This window comes from Pteropus medius, unplaced genomic scaffold, assembly GCF_902729225.1.
Source record: "Pteropus medius unplaced genomic scaffold, Ma_sr-lr_union100, whole genome shotgun sequence".
Taxonomy (NCBI): Eukaryota; Metazoa; Chordata; class Mammalia; order Chiroptera; family Pteropodidae; genus Pteropus; species Pteropus medius.
Genome location: NW_024343733.1, coordinates 6,612,920 through 6,639,513, shown reverse-complemented (window position 1 = coordinate 6,639,513; position 26,594 = coordinate 6,612,920). Strand labels below are relative to the sequence as shown.

Below are 26,594 nucleotides of genomic sequence, written 5' to 3'. Positions count from 1 at the left end.
GAGGTAGAGAGGGAACCAGGAGGGAAGTGAAGGAGGGAATGAGAAGGCGACCCTTGAAGGAAGGAGGAAATAGATTTACGAGGTGCGACTTTCGCTAAAGGTATTATTTCAGTTATTCGCTCATTCATTCGTTCAGTCCCTCTAAGTGCCAGGAGATGTGCCAGGTCACCCAGGCGGCGGAGGCCCTTCTCCGCTGATCCAGGACCCAAACCCAACCCGCGGAAGGACGCTTCAGACAGCATCTGCTACCCTGCCCACCGCCTCCGGCCGGACCTGGCACCTCCCACGGACTCGGTCCGCGCCTGCCCAGCGCCTGCGCGGCGTGACCACGTGACGAGCTTGAGGCCCCGCCCCGTGGCCGCCCGCCCACCCCGCCCCCGCCTCCCGCCTCCCACCCCCGCCTCCGGCAAGTGCGGCCTCGGCGTGCGGCGGCTCCAGGTGAGCTGCGAGTCGCGGACCGGGCGCCCCCGGCGGCTGGGAGCGCGGGCAGCAGGCGGCGGGCGGGGTTGCGGGACCCAGGCGAGCGGAGCGGGATCGCGGGGACGCGGGGACGGGCGCAGGCCGGAGGCGCGGGGATGGCGGCCTGAGGAGAGCCTGCGGCCTGACGTGGCGAGAGCGCGGCGGCCGGGACCCCAGGAGGCAGCGACCCCAGGAGGCAGCGAGGCTGGGAGCCCGGGCCTCCGCGCGGCTGCGGGGCTCTCTTGCCTCCTGGCCCCTTGCCGGCCTCGTTGCCAGTGGCAGGTCCGACGGCGGCCTTCGCGGCCGCGACCCTCGACGCTGTGCAGGAGTGTTCTGCAACAGGCGGGCGGGTCGGGTCTAGGGTGACCTTGGACCTTGGCCCGCGGGCCTCAGTTTCCTCAGGCGCGCGTCCGGGCCGAGGGTCGGTTCTCCAGGAGCTGCAGCCGAGGGAGCCCAGCGTCGGCAGCTCGCGCGGTTTCCTGAGAGAATCTGGATGTCGCGCTGTCAGTGCAAAATCTCCAGGTCCTGAAGCGGCGGCCGCCAGTTCTGTGTTCTGTTTCCATTCCTAGGCGGGCCAGAGCCGCGGGGCCGCCACCACCTCCTGCCCCGGCTCCTCCCTAGGGCCTCCTTCGCACCGGGCCTTAGTGAAGCAGGGCCAGGGCCGCAGGTTTGGCGCGCCAAGATGCTCTGACTGTGCTTTCTGGGAGACTCATTCCAGAGCGCATCCGAGTCGGCACTCCTACGAAGGCTCCCCCGTCTGGAAATTAGGACCCACCCCCCCTCCTCTCTTCTCGAGCTGTCTCTTTGTTGCAGACCTTGCTTCGTGCTCCCAAAGATTGGGGTTCATTGAGGGCAGTCACTGTTTGGGGGCCTACTGAAGACTGAAGGTGCCTACTCAGATGATGTTGAGTTGAAAATTCTTCAAAAATGCTTTTGACTGTCATCCATGAGGTCATAAAAATTCGTTCGATATCCTTCAAGTTTTACCTACTTGGGAGATAAAGCTTCCTTCCTGCTCCCCTCTTAAGCTCTCAACAGTGCAGAATTTGGGAGGGGGGCTTCCTTATGATGACTAGAATGTTATTGGGCCAGAGATACTTAATCTAGGGGCGGGCTTCATCATAGAGTAACTCTCTTAAAATAGAATGAGGGTGTCACCGAGTGAGCTCCTAAGAACATTCTTTATTTCAGAAAAACAGGCGTGGGAAAGGAATCACAAAAGATGCGCGGCATTCCACTTAATTTTTTAAGATTTTGTCAACTATCAAAATTAGTTACACTGTGAAATGCTGTTTTTCAACTGTTAAGTCAACAAAGATTAAAAAGAAACACTATTGGTGAGCTAGACAGTAGTTGGATTTAGGTTCTACTTTGCTGGTGGGAAAATAAATTGGTACAATCTCCGTTGAGGGAATTTTAACAATATCCATTAAAACACACATTAAAATTAAAATGATCCAGCAGTTCTGTATATAGGAAATTTTCCTATGATTGCTGCATATATGGCACATCAGTGCAAAATTGTTTGCAACAGCAAACAATTGGAGGAAACCCAGATATTAAGTAAAATAGGTTATCCATACAATGAACTGTGAGAGATATATGAAGTTATATGTAAGAGCTAATAAAAAGGAAGGAAATGTAGATTGACAGATTCTCCTGTGACTCTAAATGCCACCTGGAAGGGTGTGTGGCAAAGAAGAATAATAGTTTCCTCTGGGAGAGGATTTAGTTGGGGCATAGGTAGGAGGGAAATTTAAGTTTCAAAATACACTGTACCTTTTTTGTACTTTCTGAAGTTGAATCACAAGAATATTATGTATTCTAAAATAAGTTTGAGAATTCAATTATTAAATATTTCACACTGACAGAAAAGTACAGAGAATCACATACCATTTCTATTACATCCTAATGTTTCATCTTAATTGATTTTTTTAAAGACATGAAACATTCATTTTTTTTTTTTTTCTGGAGATAATCATGACCGTGAATGCCTATAATGTGTCTATACCATAACATCCACTGTAAGCAATACTGGACAGTATTTTGTGTGGTTTCAAACTAAAGGAAATTGTCCTACCTGTATTCCACAGTGTGCTGTTCTTTCTCTGCGTGGCTTTGAGATTTCTCCTAGTAGGTGACTAGCTTTGAGTTATAGTTGGCTCATTTTAACTGTTGTCTGGTATTCTGAGGAATCACTGTGCCACAACACCTATTCTGCTGATGGACATTTTGGTCATGGCCAGTACTTGCTTTATGAACAAGACTGTGATAGGAAGGCTTGAATTTGTTGTTCTCCAAGCTGTGCTCTTTCAGAGCCAGGAATTGGTTCATTTTTCTTCACACCTCCCTCAGCACCTAGCTTAATTCCTTAAATTGTGCTTGATAAATGTCCTTTGCCTGCCCAAGATGGCAATTTTCCTGTTGTACAGTACTCTCTGTACTTGCAGTGAGGCTGTCCCTTCCGAAGAGGGCAGAGGGGCTGCTGTGCTCACAGTGGATGAGAACCTGCGGGGGTAGGGGTGGGGGCTTGATGGCTGTTTGGGACAGTCCTCATAGCCACCCCCAGAGGAGATGCTCTTGACTGCTTGGTGGTTGTGCTGAGGAGGAAGCTGATGCTTGGCGATAAGAGCTAAGTTCCCAGAGTTGCATCGTTGGCAAGTGGAGCAACCAGCCATGGGGCTTTGAGATGTGAGAGACACAGCCCTAGCCCTCCCCTCAAGGAGACAGAATCTCCTTGTCTGGGTAGGTAGAATAACTTTAGTGGCGGAGCAGGCCTTTAGTGTTCTCAATGCAGTGATAGAGGGAGAAGTGATTGAACTAGACCTGATCAATTTGGGGTTATAAGACAGAAAGGCCTAGGAGGGAGTCTGAAGGTGTTCAGAGGATAACAGGTGTCCCTTTTGGTCAAAGGGCTAGTGACAAAGTACAGAGAAAGGAGTGCTTTGAGCTAGATCATGGGGAGCCCCCAAGTAGGAGGCAGAGAGCTATAGTAGAAGTCAGGTGGTACACTCACAGTGCATTTTGGGGAGCTGGGGAGGATGTGGCAGTAGGTAAGAAATTGGTTGGGGCATCATTGCTATGATCTGACCCAAATTGGTGTCAGAATGGCACTAGAGCATCTGCTAGAATGCAAGAGATGGAAAGAAAAAGATAATTGAGACCATAAGGTTTCTGACATGGAAATGGTAGTTGTACCAGTAACAAAGCTAGACTAACTTGGAGGGCTGCTGGCTATATTAGGTGTCAAGTTGCAGGTGCAATGGGGAATGCAGTAGGAAGGCTCTTGGGAAAGGAGAGTGGGCTGGGCAGGTGTGTTGGCTGAAGGAAAGAGGTCACAAAAGGGCAAAATGCCTCAGGCAACAGAGGTTGGTTTGTAAGGGGTATATGCCTTGGCTTCACATGAGGGTGGGGAAGGAGTGAGTGAGTGGGAAGAGCCAGACTGAGAGGCCAGCACAGAGGAGAACTGAGCCATGTTGGTTGGGAAGCAGTGGAGGGTTCATAGGAAACAGGTCCCGGGGCGGGGAGGAGGAGGCAATGGGGACGTGCTCCTGAGCCCCAGTTATGAGAAAGGAGGCTGCTTCTTTTTGGTAAGTTATGGGTAGAATCTGTTTTTCATTTTCCCTTGTAAAGATACAATAGGGTATTAGAGAAGAAACAAATCTGGGGGAGTTGATAGGGGAGTAGCAGGAAGTGGGGAAGATAGAGATGTTCATGGCCCTGTGGCAGGTGGCCCCTAGGCTTCTGCCCCCTGCTGGCCAGCTGGCTGGCTGACTGGCTGGTTGACTGTGCTGTGCCCTGGAGAGTGTGAAGCTTGGCTACAGTGTGTGGTGTGGGACTAGCTGCCCCCTGACCCAGAGCAGCCAGCTGTCCATGGTTGCTTTTGGTTGATTAGGAGTGGATGGCAGAAGTGTGTTTGAAGTAGGTTTGTTTTATTGATTAGTTTTTGAGCCTCCTGTTCAAATCTTATTTTTTTTTAACATATTGACTCAAGTATTAGAAAGTAACCTTGAATTTGAAACATGATGCAGATGATCCCATATTTGCACCAAGTCTAGTCGAAGTTACTGTGCTTGACTTTCAGAATCTCAGTAAAAAAAAGGCAGGTCCTGGACCCTTCCCTGGGTCTCCCGACCACCACTCAGGCCTGTTATAATATGTGCCAGGCACTTCGCTAAGCCTTGTACATGTGTGTTTTATATAATGCATCTCCACATAACATCCCAATAAAGTAGCTGCTGTGATTATCACCATTTTCTAGGTAAGTAAGTTGGCTCAAAGAGGAGAAGTCACTTATCTGAGACCACACACTTAGTGAGCAGTGTGTGTATTTGGGAGAGGGCACAGATTTGTGTCTAGATCAGTCTGCATCCAAACACATATTCTTATTGCCCTACATATAGACCATCTAAGTCAGCTGTCCCCAAACTATTCCCAACCTTTTTGGCACCAGGGACCAGTGCTCCTATGAGAATCTGATGCCTGATGATCTGAAGTGGAGCTGAGGCAGTGCTAGGGCCTGGGAGCAGCTGCCAATACAGATGAAGCTTCACTCACTCCACCACTCACCTCCTGCTGTGTGGCCAAGTTCCTACAGGCCATATACAACCCCACCCTCCCACCCCTCTAAGTTATGCAAAACTTGCTTTTAATGAGGTTCCAGGAAAGCCTTTAGATAACAGACCCCAATCCTTGTTACACATCTATTAACACATCCATCTATAGAGACTAACTCTGCATTTGCTTTAAGGACCTTTACGGAGATGGACCTGAGGCAGGAGGAGGGAAAAAGAGTAACGTTCTTTCCTGGAGAATGGGGGTGCAATTTCTTTACCAAAAAAGTTGTCACCCAGGTCATGAGAGAGAACGATGTGACAGTAACTACCTTTATGTCCCAGGATTATGAGAGAAGACAGTAGTTGTTCACATTAGGTGTTCTTGGCAAAGATCCCACCTCTTTAATATCATTAAAAATGATATTAGCTACTTTAAAGATCCTGGGACAAATGTGGAGAACCACATGCCTATTGTAATTTTTTTTCTCTTTTTTTTTTTCCCTCCTCTTTAATTCCAACCCCCACTTCCACCCCTGACCTATGGATGTTGCTGTTTCCCCTTAAGAACTGGATCCCTGAAGGTGGGGCGTCACCTCTCGCACACTTGTGGTGTGCAGCCGGGGTATGGTCCTTGGCTCCACCTGGGGCGTGAACCCAGGACCTTCTGCATGTAAAGCAGATGTGCTAACCACTACGCTGTGGAGCCACCCGCCTATTGTTATTTTTATGCATTCATTCTTGCATGGAGAAACCCACTTCTGTTCTTGCTCAATGGTAGAGAGGAAGAGCTCTTGAGAACCTGGTCTGTGCTCATGCTTCATGTTCATCTTTACTATTTCCCTTTTTTCAGTTGAGGAACCTGAGACTCAGGTTGGTCATGCGGTGAATCCATGGTAGGGCGGGCGCTGCAGTTCAGGTTGGTCTGTCTCTAGAACCCTTCATTTCACAGCGATGCCAAAAGAGATACAGTGGGAGGAAGACTCTTGGCAATGAAGGGACACAGATCATCAGAAAGTCCCAAGTTTGGACAAGCAGTGGGAAGGGAGAGGGAATTAGGGCTTTTGAGACTACAGGGAAAGCATAGGTAAGCTGGAGGGAGGAACAGGAGCTCGATGCAGAGCAGGTGCCACAGGGAGCAGAGCTGGCCAGTTGTGCAGGATGTGGCATTGCCTCCCTGGCTCATTCCCTGTCCCCTCTGTCTTACCAGCTGACGGCCGAGGTGGTGCAGTCTGGTGTGGTGGTCAGGATGGCAGAGGAGCAGGAGTTCACCCAGCTGTGCAAGTTGCCCGTGCAGCCCTCACACCCACACTGCGTCAACAACACCTACCGGAGTGCACAGCACTCCCAGGCCCTGCTCAGGGGGCTGCTGGCTCTCCGGGACAGCGGCATCCTCTTCGATGTTGTCCTGGTAGTAGAAGGGAGACATATCGAGGCGCATCGCATCCTTCTGGCTGCGTCCTGTGATTATTTCAGGTGAGTTTCATACACTTGTTCTCATAAGTAAAATAACAGGTAATCTCGCTTCCCTGGGTAGATGTGTTAGCACTGATGGTTATTGGGCTGGAGGGGCCAGCCAGAAGCCGCCACATGCCTCCCTTATGCTAAGCTGTTCCCACTACTTATTTGGCAAGAGAAATAGAAGGGGTCTTAGAGTTTTTCTTTCAGCTGTCCCTTTTCTAGGGCATATTCTCCTTTTTCTTTGAGAGATGATGTGCTTGGCTTCACTTATAATATTGTACCTTATAAGATGAATTTTCTGCTATAAGTACAATATCTTGGTATAAAACAGATTTTCTTTCGACTTCACTCTGGCTTCCCAACATTTCATTTTGAAAAAATTCAAATCTGGAAAAGTTGAAAGAGTGGTATTATGAACACGTGAATACTGATTGTTAACATTTTGTAATATTTACTTTCTCTCCACTCAAACACACACCTTTTTTAAAGACATTATGACACTTTATGCCTCAGTCTTTCAGTGCCCCCCCCACCAATGTTCTTGTAATGACAATTGGAAGTTCACATGAGCCCTGGTCACTTCTCAGGACCTATGATTGCTGTGGATGCTGAAGCCAGGGCTGGTCGAATAGTCCTGTACACCCATGGTCCACACAGCTACATGGTGTGCGGAGTCACCCCTTCTGTGCCCTTGCCTCGCCATCCACCTCCTGCCTCACACCCCCTCACCCCTCAAGTCTCAGTCTGTGACCCTCTGGGGTTGTTCGTGGCCTCCTGCATGACCCCATCGCAGCAATTGGCACACCGGGCGGAATTGGTGCCACTGCTCCTATTTTGCACAGGCAAGATGAGGCTCAGAGGGAGTGAGTCCCACCCATGGCCACCTAAGTCCTTTCATTTAGTTCCAATTCTGTTTAATTCTGTTTTGTCTTCAAATCTTGGTCGTAGTTCTCGCTTTTTGATTTTAGGAACCATCAAAATATTTATTTATGGTTTAAGTGCTTCCTGGTCTCCAGAGGAGTTTATGGAGAGTGTGACCCAGTGGCGCCTTGGGGCAGACATGTGCAGGGACAGCAGTGTCTCTTCATTTCATGTCAGGGGGTTCAGCTGAGGCCTTCATGAGCTTTGAGATAACATATAGGACTGTGGTTGGGGTGGGTTGCTGAAAGCCACCTGCTCAGAATGCCCAGCACTGTGACCCTCTCAGCAGAGGGACAGCCAGCTTAGGGTCTGTGTGGAAGAGGCCCACAGGGGCTGTAGAGCCAGCAGGACCTCCTTGGTATACCCTCGAAGCCCTTCAGGCTGGAGTTCCTTTCCCCATGCAGGCTTTCCTGACTCACTGTCACACCATTCTTTTTAAAGGACAGTTATAGACACCACTTTTTTCTATTGGATAAAAAGCCTATTATGGCTTTCCACATCCTCCAGGAGTGATTCCTAGCCTGTTCCACAGCCACTGTCAGGTGGGCCTCTGACAGGAGGTGTTCCCCTCTCAGACATGGTCACTCTGCATGCCAGCACACCCTTTCATTGGGAATGGGGGGAATGACAGCAACTTTGGGTGAATCTAGACTCATCACAGATGTGTGTGTGTGTGTACATACATATATATACACATGAAAGAGATTATTCCCAAGCTTTAGCATGTTTATTATTATTTGTTTCAGTTGATTCAGGTTAAAATGATAAAGGACTATTTTTTTTCCCAGTAAGACTGGTGAAAATATGAAAGCTTTGTAATGTCAGGTGTGGGCAAGGGTAGAGAAAAAGGGCTTTGGAGGGTGGGTTGGCCTGTAGCCTGGGCCCTCAGTAGACATCTAGGTGTCTATCCTGTGGGATGTCCTGCCAGGTGCTGAGCAATCCGGTGCAGGGGGCCTGACAGTGGTCCTGTTTTACGTGGGTGACTAGTATAGCTGTTAGTAAACAGCTGGGCCAGTACCTGCTGAGAGGGAGGGTGGGTGCTGTCCATTAGGGAGTGGGAAAGTACAGGAGAATGAAGAACTGAATCACTCTTCATGTGAGACATGCTTCTCTGTCTCCCCAGAGCTGAATCAATTTTGAGATGTAAAGTTTTATGCGCCTTGTGTGGTGACACAGGGTTGAGAATCACTGTCCTGAAGCTGTGTAGGTTCTCACACCAGTCTTCTCTTCTACTGTTTGCCCATCTGTCCTCCTTAGGGGAGACCTACAGCAAGGTCTCCTGTTGTCTGGTCATGCTCCAGGCTTTCTTGCCTCTGTGCTTTTGCTGTTACTCTCAGCAGCACACCCTTTTCTGCCTTTCCTTCCCTGTAGAGCATTATCTTCCTTTCAGGCCCTGTGGAGGTGCCTTCTCTCTGGGGAGCCTTCTCTAGTTGTCCCTCACCTTTTCCCAGCCTCTGGCTCTCACAGCCAGCTCCTCCCTGCAGAAAGCTGACTCCTTGGGAGCAGAGAGTTGGATTGCCCTTGTCCTATGAGGTGCTCCTGTGCAGGAAGCCTCCATTGGTGTGCACTCATGCATAGTTTAGGAATTGAATGGTCAGACCACATCTTAGGTCTTCCTTTTTTGGCTTGTGTTAATAACTGTCCATTACACGTTTCTTTTGGCTCCATGACCCTGTGCTCACCTTACTGTCTACTTTTCCTGAGGTGATTCCTGCACTTCTCCCCACCCCTGTATGTCGGAGGGACCCAAGGGCTCTGTCCTGTATACAGCCTCCCTGGGCCTTCTCATCCCTCCCTTAGTTTCCATACTATCTGTGAATTTATAGACTACTTTGCTCAACTTCGTGCCTGTGATTTTGAATATTTGGATAAAATTTTATAGAAAATATAAATTGACATAACTTTACTCCCAGAAGAGGAAATTATATTTCCACAAAAGTAAGAAGCCCGGATGTGTCTCAGTCGTACCTTTTAGGAATAGACTCGTATGCTATTTAGATTTTTTTTTAGAGCAGAGAAAAAGGAAGATTCCAATTTTTTTTAATGAAAGTTATATAACAGTATCAAAATTGGACATACAGAAGACACAGAAGGAAAAGTACAGCTGATTTATGAATGACAGTGTGAAATCTTCAGTGAGACCTGGGCACTTGGAGTTCCACTGAGCCTAATGTCACTGCAGAGCAGCAGAACCTGGCCCTGTAGGGCTTTGTTCTGAAATGAAAGCCAGTTCCATGTTAGAGAATCTTTCTTACAATGCAAGGCATTAATCAAAGGTGACCCAGCATATAACCATTTACAGACACAGTGAGTGGGCACGTGATAACATTCAGTGTCCATTCCCGCAGCTGAAATGCGTTTGAATAGGTGGGAAAGTAGTGAAGTGACACATTACCCCTGCTCTCTCTGCCACTAACGTTTAAAACTATTTTTAAAAGTTCCTATTCATTCATATACTATTTTACAAATACAAGTCCATAATTCTGGAACCTCAAAAACGCTAAAATTGGATGTTTTTGTTGTTTATTGCTGAACTTCATAAGTGTATTCTGTAGGTCTCCCAGAGCTGTTTTTGTTTGTGGATAAGCTGTCTAGTTGTTGATTTCTGTGGGAAGAGGTGGAAGCTATGTTCTACATCAGCATTTTTTCTGAGGTTTTACATACATATATGTGTGTGTGTATGTATGTATGTGTGTGTGTGTGTGTGAATTTATATATAAAATTTTGGCACAAATTAATTAAACTCAAAACCCCCTGAATTGATATGAGGATAATAATTTTTTTATCCTCCTTGGTGTGAATCATTATATATTTTTCTTTGGAAATATTAAGGTGTTTGGATATGAGGTACTGATCTAGACTCTACAGGGGTGTGACTTTCTGTATGGCACAGGTACAGTGTTTCTCCAGCTGAAACCTGAATTCTGAAACACACTTAGCCTCAAGGGTTTGGAAGAGGAATAGGGGCCTGAACAAGCCGACGCAGGAAATGTACCTCCCATTGTACATAAGAGGCAGCTCACTGGCATCTTGTGACATCTAGTTGTGACATCTTGGCAGTCGAGGTGGCCCTCATTCTCTTTGTGCTGCAGAGTGTTCTGTGTTGTCTGTGTCCTCCACTTATTTGTTCAGTCCTCTGATACTGCATACTCGGTGAACATTCTTTTTTTTTTTTTAATTGTGATTTAAAAAACATGAAATTTACCGTCTTAACTATTTTTAAGTGTACAGCTCAGTAATGTTAAAATATATTCACAGTCTACGACCATGCTACCCTGAACAAGTCTGATCCTGTCTAATCTTGGAAGCTAAGCAGGGTTGGGCCTGATTAGTACTTAGATGGGAGACCACCTAGGAAAACCAGGTGCTGTAGGTGTAAAAAATAAAATTAAAAAAAAAATAAGGAAAATATATTCACACTGTTGTGTATCCAATCTTCAGAACGTTTTCATCTTGCAAAACTAAAACTCTGTTTCCATTAAACAATAACTCCCCATTCCCTTCTCCCCCCAGTCCTTGGTAATCACCATTTTTTCTGTTTCTATTAATTTGATGACTCAAGGAAGCTCTTATAAGTGGAATCATATTTGCCCTTTTGCAACTGGCCTCTTAGCATAATGTTTTCAAGATTTATCCACATTGAACATGTGTTGGAATTTCCTTTTTAAGGCTGAATAATATTCCATTGTGTGTTAAGCCGTGTTTTATGTAGCCATTCACCTGTCAGTGGACACGTGGATTGTTTCTACCTGTTAGCTGTTGTGAATAATGCTGTTAGGAACATGGGTGTACAAGTATCTCTTTGAAAGCTGCTTTCAATTCTTTTAGATATATACCCAGAAGTGAAATTATTGGATAATGTGGTAATTCTGTGTTTAGTTTTTTGAGGAGCTGCCATACTGTTTTCCACAGCAGCTGTGCTATTTTACATTTCCACCAGCAATGCACAAGGGTTCCAAATTTCTCCACATCCTTACCAACACTTACTTGTTTTTGATAGTGACCATCCTACTGGGTATGAGGTGTGAACGTCTTTTAAAATTTTTTTTCTCTTTTAAGTTTTTATTTTTATTTAATTTCAGAGTTAACAGAAAAGTAGTAAGACTGTGATAAAGAATTAAACATCTATAGTTGGTTAAAAACAACAAAAAAAGAGTGGACATGTATTTTATTTTTCTTTCAGCCTCTTTTTCCCTCCCTAACTCATTTTGAAAGATGTCAGTCCTACCGAAAAGTTGAAATATAGGTACGTGAACAGCTGCACCCTTCACCTAGATTGATGAGTTATTAACATTTTCCATATTTACTTCAGAGTAAGTTGCAGATATGACAGTTTTTCTTGAAATACTTCAATGTGCTTCTTAAGAATAATGACTTTCTCTAACATATCTATAATACCATTATATATCTAAGAAAATCTATAATCATTCCATAATTTAATCTGATATTGAGTTCATACTAAAAATTTCTTAATTGTCCCCAAAATGCCTTATATCTCTCCCCTCTCCGCTCCATTCAGGATCCAGTCAAGGTTCACGCATTTCATGGATCCTTTCTTAAGGTGAGAAAATATACCTGAATTAATCTAAGACTCACACCCTGCTGGAATGGAGGAGTCAGTGCCCCAGCGTTGCTGTCCTATCTGTTGTGAGTGTGGTCCTAGAGGTGCCAGGGTACACAATAGCACAGTCCTAGAAAGTTCAGAGCTTGTCAGATTGCCCTACAGAGTGAGTCAGAATACCTTGGCACATGGGAGAGCGCCCCGAGGGGCTGCATGTGAAGTCAAATATTTAGGAATAAATGAAACATACATGTGACAGATGTGTGGGGGGATGACTTGCAAGACCTCCAAAGAGACCCAGAGGCTGGCTTGACAGAGACAGGCCCACTGTGTCCATTACAGAGATGATAGTTCTTTCCACAACAGTCTAGATATTTGGCATATTCCCAATAAAAATACCAAGAAGGTTTATTGGGAAGGGTTATACAAACTTATTTTAAAGTTCAAATTTTAAAAAGCAGATAGTGGCCAGGAAATTGTGGAACAAGGTATAATGAAAGACTGGCCCTACTCTATGTTGATACATATTACAAAGCTATAATAATTGAAACTGTGCTCCTGGTACATGGAGACAGAAAGAGTATTGGAAAAGGATAGGGAGTTTGGAAACACACAAACCCATTAGGAACTTTGTGTGTGATAAAGATGACATTTCAGGTAGGGGAGTGACAATGGGGATACCATCTGGAAAAACAAAGTTGAACCCTTGCTTCACACCTTGTACCAAAATAAATTTCAGGTGGCTCAGCCATTTTAAATGTGAAAGATTAAATGAAAAAAAAAAAAAACTAAAGGAAAACATGGGGAAATGTTTTTTGAATATAATTCCAGAAGTAGAAAGCTTTCCTAAGTTTGACACAAACCTCACAGGCAAAGAAATTATAAACTTGCTTTCAAACACTCAAACTTCTTCATGGCAAAAAGTATCATAAAATGGAAAGGTTTGAGATAGAGAAAAAAATTCAACTCATCCAAAAAATGTTGCTACAAATTGATAAGACAGAGTCTAATAGAAAATGGGCAAGGAATCTAGACTATTCAGAGAATAATATGGAAATGGCTCCTAAACATTTGATAAGATTATCTGTCCCTTTGGTTATAAATTTTCTCCCTTATAAGGTTAATAGTATGTGGGCAGTACTGTCAAAGTTTAACTATATATAAAGCCTTTGTCCCAGCAATTGCTTTTGTAGGAATTAATCCTGGTAGGAACATAAGCAAAAAGTCATGGGGGTAGGGCCATCCATTGGGTGAAATAATGGGAGATTAGAATAACCCCAACAGGAGCAGGTTAAATCAATTACGACAGCCTTTACAGGGAGAGGGGCAGCACTAAGTAGACTGATAATGGAACATTTGCGGGGTGTTTTAAGTCAACATAGTTCAGATATATGGACTGCCTCTGGTGATAGTGCTGCCCTGAAGAGGAGAACAGATGGCTGGCAGTAGAGGAGGGAGAGGCTTACACCCTTGCACATATTTTAAGTTTCATACTGTATATGTATATTAACCTACTTGAAAAATAAACTATAAAAATAGCTACTCATCTCCGTGTAACACTGTCATATTTTAGCCCTGATACCTCCCCTGACCACTAGCCTCTTCTCTCTGAACACCTGATTAACTTTCCACTTGGATGCCTCAGGTATCTCACACTGATGGCACCTTGATGGGACTCTCACTGCCCTCTTTGACCTTGTTCCTCTCAAGTCCCTGACTGCCATGACCCCTTCCAAGGGCCCCGATTCCTCCCATGCTCTGTTAGAATCACTTGGTAAGCATGTTCTCTCAACTGTAGCTCTCCAGCCGTATGGCCCTCTCCAGGGCTGGAGGAACCTTCCTGCCTCTTTACAGCCCCTCCATTCTGGCCAACAAGCACCTGAGTCAGTCAGCTCATGTCATTCTCCTGCATAAAATTCCCAGGCAGCTTCTCACCATGCTTAGTTTTCACTTCAGACTACCCTGTCCTCAGAGTAGCAGGACCCGGCCTTATCTCACCTCCAGCTCAGTTCCTCCTTGCCCTGGTTGCCTTGCATACCAAGCTTATCCTTGCCCGGGCCTTGGATGCTGTCCATCTGGAATGCTGTCCCACCTGGAATGGCTGGTAAGATGCTGCCTAGTCTCATCTCAGTTCCTCTGAATGGGCCATCCCTGCCCTCATACTCTCCATCCACTCTGCTCTCCCAGCCACTCTCTCCTCAATTAGATGCCTTGTTGAGTTACTTCCCTGCACTTCCACAGTCTGAAATACCTTGTTTCTTTGTTGTTTGTTGTCCTCTGTGTATGTAGGAACTTGCCACTTAACTGTTACTTCTGCTCTTTGAATGGTACTTGGAATTTAGTAGGTGCTCAGTAAATATATATTGGACAGAATGACTTACTGTTTCCCATTCATTATTCTTTCATAACACACTCTGGACTGCTACTGTGATCCAAGAAGCATACTAGTGAATGCAGCAGAAAGCAAGCCAGACATGTTCCATGCTCCCAGGAGGCTCACATGTGACTCCCTGTTGCACATGAAATAGGAGACAGAATAATTCCTAGGGTGGCTACCCAAACTTGATCAGGAGCTTGTGGATGCCTTTTGTGGGATGACTCAGTGCTCAGAGCAAGCCAGTGTCCTGTTGCACACTGGTACGGGGTCAGCCTGCTCCGGATGCTCACGCTCTTTGCAACTTGGGCCACTGTCCTGATTAGAATAACTCCTCTGTCTGTATCTTCACTTTTCAGAGGAATGTTTGCTGGGGGCTTGAAGGAGATGGAGCAGGAAGAGGTCCTCATCCACGGTGTGTCTTATAATGCCATGTGCCAAATCCTGCATTTCATATACACCTCCGAGCTGGAACTCAGCCTGAGCAATGTTCAGGAGACACTGGTTGCTGCCTGCCAGCTTCAGGTGAGTCTTACCTTGTTGGAGCAAGGCAGACCGGTAGCCAGGTAGGGTTTCCCTGGGTGCCCACTGGGCAGTGGTGTGAGGGTGGGTCAGGCAGGCAAGGACACCAGGCAGTTAAGGGAGACAAGCCGGGTGGACGCTCTCTGATGGTGCTTGGGTGAGCCAGCTCTAGGTGCTGAAGGGCTGCTCTGAAGGCCTTCAGGCCCAGGTTCCTCCTCTGCCTTTGCCCTCTGCTCCTCTACTGGTTCCTTCCCCTCTGCCTGGGTCTCCCTGCCACTGAAAAGATCCCACATGTAAACAAGCAGTGAAGCCGAGTGTGTGATGTTCTGTGTGTGCTGATGCCTGGTGAAGCTGAGCTCCCCCAACTGTTACTGCCTAGGCCCTTTCTGCTCATTCTCTCTATTTGGTCTCATCAATCTCTGAAACTGCTCTCACCTTTGTGATTGAACTTTAAATACTTGTTTTTCTACAGAATTCAAAAAGTTTTTGAGGCTTTGACAGTGTGACTTATATTTTAGAAGACTGTAGTGATTCTTGGTGGTGTTGGGGCAGTTATCCAGGCTGGGCCTGCACATGCTCTGTCGGACAGCCTGATCAGGCTTGAGAGACATCCGTTCCCACATTTCTTTTTTCTTTTTTATTATTTTTGTATTCTGCACACTCACAAAGAAGTAAAAGAAAATGACTGAAACTTAAATATGAAAGAATGCAATTAAATCCACAATTTTATACATTTATCTGACTCACATGGCAGTGAAAAACCCCCAAGTATGAAAAATACTGTACTCTTGCCTGCACGTCCTTCTCTTCTGTGTGCTTATGTGCAACACACTATTTCTTCGAATAAATGCATCCTTGTTCTTATTCTTTAGTTTTCTATTTATGTATTCCATCTGCTCCAAGGCTGTATTCCTGTAGCCATCCAGGCAAGCCAGGACCCCTTGATAATTCACTCCAGAATTTAAATTTACCACAACTGGTCATGCAGTGATTTGCTTTAAGAAGTCACTGGGAGTTTGCTCCCGCAGACTCGTTTTAATAGTCCTGATCAGAAATTTGAGAGGCAGGAAACCTGAATTCTAATGCTAGCTCTGCTACTTAATTAGCTCTGTGCCTTGGATAACTCATCATTTCACCTCTCAAGCCCCTGGATTCCATATCTGGTAGCCAGGTTTCGGAACCCCCACTCTAGGCACCCCTCAGGCCTGGCCTCCACCAACAGAAGGGGCTTCTCACATTTCTTAAAAGTGAAACTAAATGCTATGTTGATTTCATTATCCTGACCTTTTTTCAGGTCAGAGCGCATTTGGGGCACTCAGAAAAAATTCAAGTCATAGGAAAACCAACCAATTCAGGGACATGTGAAGGCCCTGCCCTGCGTGGCCTGGCCATGGCAGCTCCCTGTGCCATGACCTGCAGAGTGATGCATGGGAGGCGCTCCTCCTCTGCTTGTTGGGTTGGTTCGAGTGGAATTTGTCTAGCTGTACATGATGGGTAGATGGAGTTGAGCTAGGGCGGCCTTTATGACAGAAGACTTTCCCGCTGCCTTTTATTCAGAGATCTCTTTTGTCCCCACATTTTGGTCATTGTTATTGGGGACCCCTCATCCAGTTCTTACAACTCTTAACTTCCGTATTCAGTTGCCTCCAGTTCTCCACCCAGGGGCTCACCATCAGTGGCATCTCATCCTCCTTACTGACTGCTCCTGTCCCCACTCCCCTGGTCTATGTCTCATGACCATTTTGCCAGAGCCTCCATGTTTCCTTGAGCCCTTCCATCTTCATTCCCTGTGTCCAGGTTTGGATAAGTCATCCTTGTAAATGTTACCTGTAGCTATTTCTGTGCTCTGTTTCCATGTCCTCACCTTTATCTTGGCCACCACCTCTCCATCTATACCTCCCAGCTGGTCTCTTTTGTCTTTCTTCTCTGACTCCATCATGTACACCGTCACCAAACCATCTTGCCAAACACTGCTTTCCCTCTCCCACCCATCAGCTCAGAGACCTGCCATCTCCCTGGGTCGCTCACGGCAGAAGTTTGGCCAGTGGTCCTTAGCGTCTTAATGTCTCCAAGGCCATTTTGGGGCACTACATGGGAGAGGGAGCTCCCACTTTACTTCAAGCAGCCTAGCTTTGTTTCGTTAATATAGTGGGCTTCTGTGCAGTGATGCTTTTAAAGCAAGTTTTATTTGGCATAACAGTTCCGAGTCCATAGGCCCACCTGATCATGTTTGTTAGTGTAGCCACTGGTTGTGGGGGGCTTGCCCCCATGTGCTGTGCTCTGCGCCAGTTTAGGAGCAGACACCTCATGGACCTGGGTTTGAATCCCAGTGAGATTTTCCCCCTGAGTCACCCCCAGCAAATAAGTTCCCTCTTCCGAGCCTCTTATGGTGCTCCTGCATGGTGGGCCCAGGGTGATTCCTCTGTGAGATTGTACCCAGCAGAGGGCTTGCTGCTCTGACAATGAGGATGGGAAGGAGAAGGCAACATGGTCCTTGTGCAGGAGACTTGGGTTCTTCAGAAGCTGCTTTTCACAACCACTCAAGGCTCTTTGCTCTCACCTTCTACTCAGAACCTAGTCCTAGGTGTCCTGCCCACGACAAATTGGTAGTGGTATTTCAGGAAGAAAAAGCAAAGCAGAAGCGAGGGCTAAAGGAGAAAAACAGATGGTCAAGTGAAGACTTTTGAACCTATCAAAGCACTCTGGGGACATTCTATGTGGGGAAACACATGCCTGGCACTTTTCAGGTTTCCATTCAGCCCTTAACATATCACCTGGCAAGCACTAAATGTCTTGAATTAGACAAAATAAAAAATATTTTAAACGTTTATTAATAAACTTTAGATGCCAGCAGAATTATAGTATGTGCACTAGTCAATCTGTTGATGATGCTGGATAAGTTAGGTATTCCTGTTTTTAGAGCAATTCCAAAATCCTGTGTTTTCTGAAGAATTTAGCAGTACCTGGGCAGCTTTCTCAAGAGCCTTTAACCTCTGTCTCCTTTATCTGTCATGCTTTGGTTATCTAATCATAGGGTGCCCTTTAAACCCATGGCCCAGTTCTGAGCTCCCACCTAAGCGCAGTCCTCTCTCTTACTCTCCTTCTAACTCCCCTGTTCTTTTGGGTAATTGGGAAGGGGAAGGTGCAGGCTACCTGGGAGCCCCCTTTCTGCGTCGTCCTCTGCCCAGGTAGGATGGTTTCCAGCTTTTCAAGAGCTCTGAGTCAGGTTCCCGGGATGGGTGCTGGCCAAGTGTCTAGGTTTGCCCTGTTGGTGGTTCTTAGTGCGTGGGTGGTTTGGGGTCCTTCTGGGATGAGGTGGGTTCCCTGGCCCCGAAGCTTTGGCTGGCCCTTCAGTTGTGGGGATTGTGGCAGGAATAAGGAGTTGAGTGTCTTCTAGAGAGCTGGGAGTGGGAGGTGGAGGAAGGTTCTGGGTACATTCCCAACCAAGGACAGTGACATGGTGGCCATAGTGCTGCTTCTGGCTTCTCTGGAGATCCAGTACTTTTGATCTAAAAGACAACTGACACGTATCAAGGGCCCACTCTGTGCTGGGAAGATCCTATGCATGATGTCGTTTGTAATTTTGCTTCTCTACTTGTCCCTACATTATAGATGAGGAAACTGAGGCTCAGAGAGGTTAAGAGCATTCCTCAGATTGCTTCTGAGCCGGGATTTAAACCCAGTCCATTTGTAGTGAGCCACAGTTGTCTCTAGTGTTGAGGAAGCAGCCGCACCAGCCTCCACACCTGGAAAGTTGGGGTTGGTTGGGGTGGACCCACTACAGAGGATAGCCACATATCAGCCGACATTGTCTTCTGTGCCGTTTCCCAGGCTGATGGGTCTTATTCTCTTCATAGATCCCAGAAATCATCCATTTCTGTTGTGATTTCCTCATGTCCTGGGTGGACGAGGAGAACATCCTTGATGTCTACCGACTGGCAGAGCTGTTTGACTTGAGCCGTCTAACAGAGCAGCTAGATACCTACATCCTCAAAAACTTTGTGGCCTTCTCAAGGACTGACAAGTACCGCCAGCTTCCCCTGGAGAAGGTCTACTCCCTCCTCAGCAGCAACCGCCTGGAGGTCTCCTGCGAGAACGAGGTGTACGAGGGTGCCCTGCTCTACCATTATACTCTGGAGCAGGTGCAGGCCGACCAGATCTCATTGCATGAGCCCCCCAAGCTCCTTGAGACGGTGCGGTTTCCCCTAATGGAAGCTGAGGTCCTCCAGCGGCTGCATGACAAGCTGGACCCTAGCCCGCTGAGGGACACAGTAGCCAGTGCTCTCATGTACCACAGGAACGAGAGCCTGCAGCCCAGCCTGCAGGGCCCGCAGACGGAGCTGCGGTCAGACTTCCAGTGTGTCGTGGGCTTTGGGGGCATTCATTCCACACCGTCCACTGTCCTCAGCGACCAGGCCAAGTACCTAAACCCCCTGCTGGGAGAGTGGAAGCACTTCACTGCTTCCCTGGCCCCCCGCATGTCCAACCAGGGCATTGCGGTGCTCAACAACTTCGTGTACCTGATCGGAGGGGACAACAATGTCCAGGGGTTCCGTGCTGAGTCCCGATGCTGGAGGTAAGAAAGGGCCCCTGGCCTTGCCTCGGTCTGCTGGTGATGCTGTTGTGCAGGACTCATGGGCTCAGAAGGCTGGTTAGGGAGTGGGTTCTGCACGGGCACACGATCACGGGCCAAGGCGGTCGGCTTTTTAAATTAAACTTGTGGCTTATCAGGTGTACCTCTGTTTGTGAAATAAAGTCTGGATTAATTCAGAGAATGCAGAGGGCAGTGAGATGAGGAAAAGGGACTCTGGATGCTTTATTTCATTCTTGTCTACTTCCCTTTCTCACCCTGGATCACCCCTGTTATCTTGGTGAGGAGCTGGGTTGTGATGGTACTGTGGGCTGAGCACAGGAGAGGGGAGCCGATAGCAGGAAGGGCAGTTGGGCCTCAGAAGGAGGGGACCTAGGAGCTGGGAGTACTGGACAGGGCAGCTGCCCCTTTCATTGTGCCCTCTCTTGAGCTTTGACATGTCTTGTCCCAGTTTCCCTTTGCATGTCTCCTTTTGCTCTTCTGACCACAAGCCTGTGGTAGAGGACCGTTTCCTGTTGTTGCTGTTCTGCTGAGTGCAGTCCTCAGTCCAGGGGAGCAACAAAGGCCGACAGGCATCTCTGTGCCTCATGCCACATACCTGCTTCCTGCCACCCCACTCTGTCATCAGCCATGTGCTGGGCACGAGGTCCCTGGAAGAGGCAGATTTCTGAGAGGGGGTTTTATGGGCTGCCATGGTCTGTAGAGGCCTCAGCTCTGTCAGTCTATGAGGTTGGGATCTCACAAATCCATTTCTTTGGGTAGAGCAAGGGAAGTAGAGCAAATTCCCATGTCCTCAGCTACTATTAGATTTCCAGGGCCCCCTCCACTACACTTTGGTTTGATTTCTTGAGATTTGGTGCCTGTGGGAAGTTTTCACCCCCCACAAGCTGAATTTGACACTGCAGAGAGAGACAGAGATTGCCAACTGTTTCTGGCATCTGTGAGCTAGGTGCTGAGCGGGTTTATACCTATGTTTTCATATTCTGGGGTGGGGTCTGGCTTAGCCATGCCTCTTGGAAGCAAGCATGGTGACCAAGACCGAGGAGGATACAGCTGTTCCTCAGCCACTTCTGATCTGGCCCCAAGAAGTGATAACCTTTGTTAAACCAATGAGACCCAAAGCTTGGCAGCATGTTGTAGTCAAGTAGGAACACAGGTGAGTTCTGAAAGGTGGAAACAATACCTTCTTTAATACCAAATGTCCACGGTGGGTGCGATAGCACCAGGTTCACGCCTTGAAGCTGGTTTTTTTGGGAACCCAGCCTCTCAGTTGGAGGACCAAAGTCACACTTCCCTGCTGAGCATCCACATACCTTCAAAGCAGACTTCTCCAGGTATTGTGGTCTCTAATCCTCAACACATAGTGAGGCAGCCGTGTGCCTCAGGGAGGCCACACTGTGACAGTTGGGGATGCTGTCAGCACGAAGTCTGTCCTGTTACATGAAGTTTCACTCAAGACTGGTCTAAATTTCTCTTTCTTGAACATGTGCTATGAGACCCAAGCTGGACTCTGGAAAATGCTAATATCAGCTTCTGTGATTGAGAACCAAGCCTCAAACTCCAATCAGGAGGTTGGATCACTTTGGCAGGTCGGATTGTGAGACCTGCCTGGCAGAACCAGGCGCTACTGAGAGACTTGAGTTCAGAGCCTCTGGTGAAGTGGCAGGGAGCCCTGGGATCTATCATCTCTACAGAGTGAAAGTTTCCTTAATCTATCAGTGAACTCTTAAATCTGCCAGATCGGTCTTAATTTCAGTGATCTAAGAATTTGGTTCTCTTCCCTTTCTCCCTCTATAGTTCACCAGCCTTAGAACTCATAGTCTCTCAGAATATAAAAAAACTAGATTTTGTAGTAAATTAGGGTTTGCATTTTAAGGAGCTAGGGATAACCTGGTTATTTAACCAGGTTATATCTTAAAGCATTGGTACAGAAACTATAATAAAGGTGCCCCTCTTGGAGCAAATTGTATTTGCCTCTAAGATAACCAGTTTCTTCTCTTTTCTTTCTTTCTTTGCATCTATGTTATCCACATTGCTTTTGCACCTTTTCCAAAACTACAGCTCTGTGGGCTATTGAATACTGACTGTACAACTTACCTGGTAGTAGCTGGTTCCATGTTGCCATGTGCCCTGACTCAAAATAATTTGTTTTTCTCCTTAGGCATTTCCTTGACTATTAATATTTTAAAGTATATTTCAAAAAAAATGTTTTAATTGTTATAGACTTTATTAATAGTCATGGGAATGTTTAAGTCATGGAAATACAGAAGAAAAAGTACTAAATTTAACAAGGACCCCAGAACATATTTGTACCAACTCTAGATTTCACTTCTGAGTTTGTAGTAGGATGATCCACAATTTGCACTCAAGTGACTAAAACAGTTTATATTCTTATATGCAATAATAAAGCTTATTTTTATTAGAAAAAGAATATTACTTGGGGATTTATTCTGACAAAGTGTAAAATTAATCTTATAAAGAGGAAAATGTGAGATACAGGACATAGTGAGGAGGTAAGAAATCACCAAAACTGGTTATCTCTAACTTATAAATGTATGGCGTATGTGTCTATGTGTGTGTGTATCCTTGAATCTGAAACCACAAATCCAAGTGACCGCTGCCTAGGAAGCTGTGAGGTCATGAGACCAGTAGGAAGTAAGTGGGATCGTCTTGAGGGTCTCGTCTCACTCTGGTAGAAGATTCTGACTTGTGCTTGACTCAAAATAGGGAGAAGAGACATGTACATGAACAAGTTTCATGCACAGGAAAGGTGGTAGGAAGCACCATCCTGGCCAGCTGACAGGGCCTCTCAGTACTGCCCCTGGACTGGCCGGGCCACTTGTCTACAGCCAGACCTTAACCTGGCTGTGCCCTCGGTCATTCATGTCTCAAATACCATCAAGTGGCCCTTCTTGGTCTCCGTAAGAGACTTTTGCTCGCCCCAGGCCCCGCTGCCAGGTGGATCACTCTTTCCTTACCTTACTTGTTTTCCTTTGTGGTACCTGCATTACACTGAGCACTCGTTTACTTTGTTCTCTTTAGCCTGTTTCCCGTTCTACAGTAGAAAGTAGGGAGGCCTTCGTCTTGAGTTTCCCTCTGGATCCCTAGCACTGAGCACCATGTCTGATCCATGTTGGGTGGCCAGTGAATATTTGTAGAGTGAGGGAATGGTTTCACCACAGGTGATCTTACTCCTTTGTTAATTCATTCAGTAGACAGTGCATGGTCTACCCTGAGCCAGGTTCTACACTGAGATCTAGGAATACAGACATAAACCTCAGTCTTTTACAAACTTCCCTCAGATTAGCAAGGATCCTTTTTATATGCATTGTTCTTCATGATCCTTCATGATAACTTTTCTAGGCAGGTGACATCAGCCCATTGGACAGGTGCGGAAACTGGGTGAATGCCAAGAGTAAAACTGATGCCCAATGCATCCAGCCACATGGGCAGAGCTGGGATTCAGGCCTGCATCTGTGTGTGACCCAGGTGCATGTTTTCTCTTCTTTTGGCCCCAACTCCTAGGGCAACTCCTAGGCCAACTCCTAGGAATTCCTGGCTGGCAGGGTCCGTCCAAATGGCATGAGTAGGAAGTGGCTACAGAATGTGTCTTACTTGTGCTTTGGAGCAAAAGATGCATCTGATCTCTTCATCAACCAGCGTATGGCACAGGCCAAAGAAAACTTTATTCACTCTCTTCTGAACCACTTGAAGTTTGACTCGTCCTCTTTGGAGTTGGTCTTCCTGTGGAGAAATAAAAACACTTATATGAAAGAAGCTATAAATGTATTTTGGCTGTTGAGCAAGGCTGTTGAACAAGGAGCTCAAATGCAGGTGCTTGGGTAGATGGATGCCCAGGGGAAAAGACGAGACGCAGGTCAGGGAAATAATGGGCTTTGGGCCTCAGGCTTATGGGACACTGGTCCCTTGAGGCTCTGTGATCTCCTCTATTCACCCAAATAGTACACCTACCTCTCTGCCCCACATGGGCCCTGCAGAGCACCAAGCCTGGGGCATGGGGAGAAGGGGTAGAGGCAGTGGAAGACCCCCACCAAGTGGGGCAAGCCTGGGTCAGGCTGTGAATGTGAAAAGGTGGGTGTGGACTTGGGCTGCAAAGGGCCTGGGGTGCTGGGCTACAGTGTTAGGATTTTGGAGTGTGGGTAGGAGCTTGCTGGTGAGGATTGGCTCAATGGACAGAGGGAGCACAGGGTTCCATTTAAGACAGGTGAGCAGCCAGCTGGAGATGGCTAGAAGGTGTTTGCAGTGTGGGTCCAAAGTGCAGGAGAAAGCAGGGGTTATATTTGGTCGTCCTGGAGTGGCTGAGATCACCTAGACTGTGAATGTGAAGCCTTTTGAAGGCATCAGGGGTGGGTGTTTGGGGATGGGTGGGGCTGGGCTCTACAGGATAAAGCTGCTGCCTGGGGACTAGACTTTGTTTATAAAGGTTGATAGAGAAGGAAGGCGAGGGCAGGGTTGCGACTTGGGCACAGCTCCATCTGCTGTGAAAGGGTTGTGAAGGTGGTCCCAGTGTCAAGAGAGCAAGCTGTGGTAACAGGTTACAGAGCTCGTGGCACCAGGGCTCAGCAGCTCAGCAGAAATTGACTTTCCTCCCCTCCCCACACCCACCGACCTGTGCTCCTCTAGCCCGCAAAGACCCCACCAGTCCCATGGTGTTAAGGGTGGAAATTTTTCAAGTGAGCCAACTAGCTAAGTCAGCTACAGGGAAGAAATATCTTTAGATACCAGAAGTTGTCCTACTTGCTTGTGTGTGGTTTAGGAAGTGTATTGTATAAGATATGAAGATGGCCAATGTCTGTTTCTGTAATCCATTTACTTGTTAATTAAGGGTGTTGTTCCAGGCAAAGGTATGCTAACAGCCAACTTCCACTTCTGTAATCTGCTTGCTTGTTCCAGAGACCACCAGGATATGGTCTTAAGCTTTATCAGCTGCCTCCTCTGAAAGCTTGGGGCTGATCTCCTCTAGCCCTACGTTGTAGAAAGTCAGTCGCCGGCCAGCTAATAAAGGCTCATAATTAATCTCAATTGGCTCCATGGGTCTCAGAATCGTTCGCGCCCTAACAATGGGAATACCTGGAATCCCAGAGGACCCTGCCCTCATGGTGCCCACAGTCCAGTGAAGTAGATAGCGCTCCCACTCCCTCACAGAGGGAGACCTTGAGATGTGGAGAAGAGGTTGGGAAAGCATGAGGTGCACGAAGAGATGAAGGGGTGGGCTGTGACAAGCACATGTGGCCACTGTACACATGGTGGGCTTGAGCAGACCATGTGTGTGTTGGAGTTGGCTGTTGTGCCTGTCCATAATTTGTGGCCATTCTGAATGGGGGCAGGGCTGTGGGGACCATGAGGGACCATAGGGATAGGTGAGATGGAGATGGCCGTAGGAGCTACTGGGCTAGAAACTACCTGAGAGATTACTCCTGGAAGGGACCTGTATCGTGGGCAGAAACCCAGGAGGCTTCTGGCCACACCTCCTAGGCTGTATGCTGTGTTCAGGTAAGCAGCAGCCTGCTGCCATGGCTGTGAGTAGGCATATGCCGGTGTGTGGAGGCAGCTGCGAGAGGGTTTAGGGCACATGGGTAGAGGAGGAAGTGCTCTCTCCTGTCAGTGATATGCTGTCCTCATGTCCCCTCAAAAGGTATGACCCGCGGCACAACCGCTGGTTTCAGATCCAGTCCCTGCAGCAGGAGCACGCCGACCTGTGTGTGTGTGTCGTGGGCGGGTACATCTACGCGGTGGCGGGCCGTGACTACCACAATGACCTGAATGCTGTGGAGCGCTACGACCCCGCCACCAACTCTTGGGCCTACGTGGCCCCACTCAAGAGGGAGGTAAGGAAGCCCTTCCAAGAAGGGCCTTCTCCCACCTACTTTCCTTCCCTGGGGTGTGCAGATTGAGCAGAGGGCCGGGCCAGGGAATCAGGCCCAGTGAGCAGAGTCTATGTCCCTCCGGGGATCCCTGAGGTTCTGCCAGCTGCCTGGGGGAAAGGCTCATTCCCAGAATTTCACCGCCCTGTTGGTCTTTCCAGTGTGGCCCCGAGAAGCTGCTTTAACCCTGAAATTTAAATGTAGACAGAAACCTTCTCATCAGCTCCTTAGCACAACTGAGTTGAGCTAAGATGTGTCCAAAGATGTTAAACAGGAGAGATGAGGTTTCAGAAGCCTCAGACTTCTCTCCTGCCTGGAGGGCAGGGCCTTTAAAACACTTTGGAATATGTGTTTTTCATGTTTTTTTTTTAAATGTGCAAAAGCGATACTTTAGAGAGGTGCTTCCTTTTTGTCCTCCAGTTTTGGGGTAGTTGGACCCTGGCCACATCAGACATGAGATCCCAGGGCAAGGAAGAAGCCTTGCTGATGTCCCCCACATTTCAGGTTCCAGCCTCTGAGAGCAGGGTTTGCACCCTGCTAGTACTGGCATCGTCATTTTCAGGGCACCCATTCTACACCTTTGGGGATCCCTGAGCACCCCAGAGACGGTGTGGCACAGGGGACATGTATGGGGCTCTGCTCTACTAGCTCTAGGACCTTGGCAGGAACTCCTGCCTTTCTGAACCTCTTTCCACACCTCGCCTCTTTATCTCTCACCCTTTCCCGGTCCCCCAGGGCCTTAGACTTTGACTTCAAGGGCCCGGGCCTCCTCGATGGGTCGAGCTACTCTCCAAGGCCAGGGTCTCCCACCATAGTTCCTCCCAGGTAGAGAAAGCTGGCCTGCTCCTTGCTGCTCATCTTCTGTGGGGGAAGGAGGCCCCTTCGGAGGGATACTCCCTACCTCCCATCCTGGAGTAAGGAGTAGGTTTTGCACAGGAAAGATCAGGGGCCCTTGAGACCTAGTGGGTGAGAATGAACTGAATTCCTGTTCTGTTAGAGTGTGAGGTGGGAGTGGGAGTGAGAGGGTCTTCTGGCAGGTGTGTGAGGAGGGTTCTTTGTCTGGGGAGCCGCAGTTCCCTAGTGTGGCCACAGAGGGGCAGCCTTAGCTTTCAACCAGCTTCTCCCTAACTGCCAATTTTCCTTTCTTAATGGATTCATTTATTCAGCAACTATTAAAGTACCTACCCTATAGCAAGATCTGGGGGTGCAGTGGTGCAAGAAATGTTCTCCCATGATATTTACAGCCTAGTAAGAGACCATTAAACCA

At 47.4% G+C, this 26,594-nt stretch overlaps 1 protein-coding gene and 1 pseudogene across 4 annotated transcripts in view; both read left to right on the top strand.

The window, feature by feature from the left end:
- The first annotated feature begins 352 nt into the window (after window positions 1-352).
- The window catches only part of KLHL22 (kelch like family member 22), a 34,754-nt gene continuing 8,512 nt past the window's right edge, over window positions 353-26,594 (top strand). The window contains exons 1-6 of one of the 4 annotated variants that reach the window (XM_039868395.1): window positions 353-438; window positions 6,223-6,488; window positions 11,914-11,955; window positions 14,689-14,854; window positions 18,709-19,427; window positions 25,099-25,291. In XM_039868395.1, coding sequence (XP_039724329.1) covers window positions 6,262-6,488; window positions 11,914-11,955; window positions 14,689-14,854; window positions 18,709-19,427; window positions 25,099-25,291 — 1,347 coding nt within the window. In that variant the 5' untranslated portion in view covers window positions 353-438; window positions 6,223-6,261. Of the gene's footprint in view, window positions 439-1,387; window positions 1,411-5,908; window positions 5,932-6,222; window positions 6,489-11,913; window positions 11,956-14,688; window positions 14,855-18,708; window positions 19,428-25,098; window positions 25,292-26,594 lie in introns of those variants that run through there. The other 3 variants (XM_039868391.1, XM_039868393.1, XM_039868392.1) reach the window with 3 other exon arrangements.
- LOC120606871 (uncharacterized) lies at window positions 10,652-10,770 on the top strand (annotated as a pseudogene).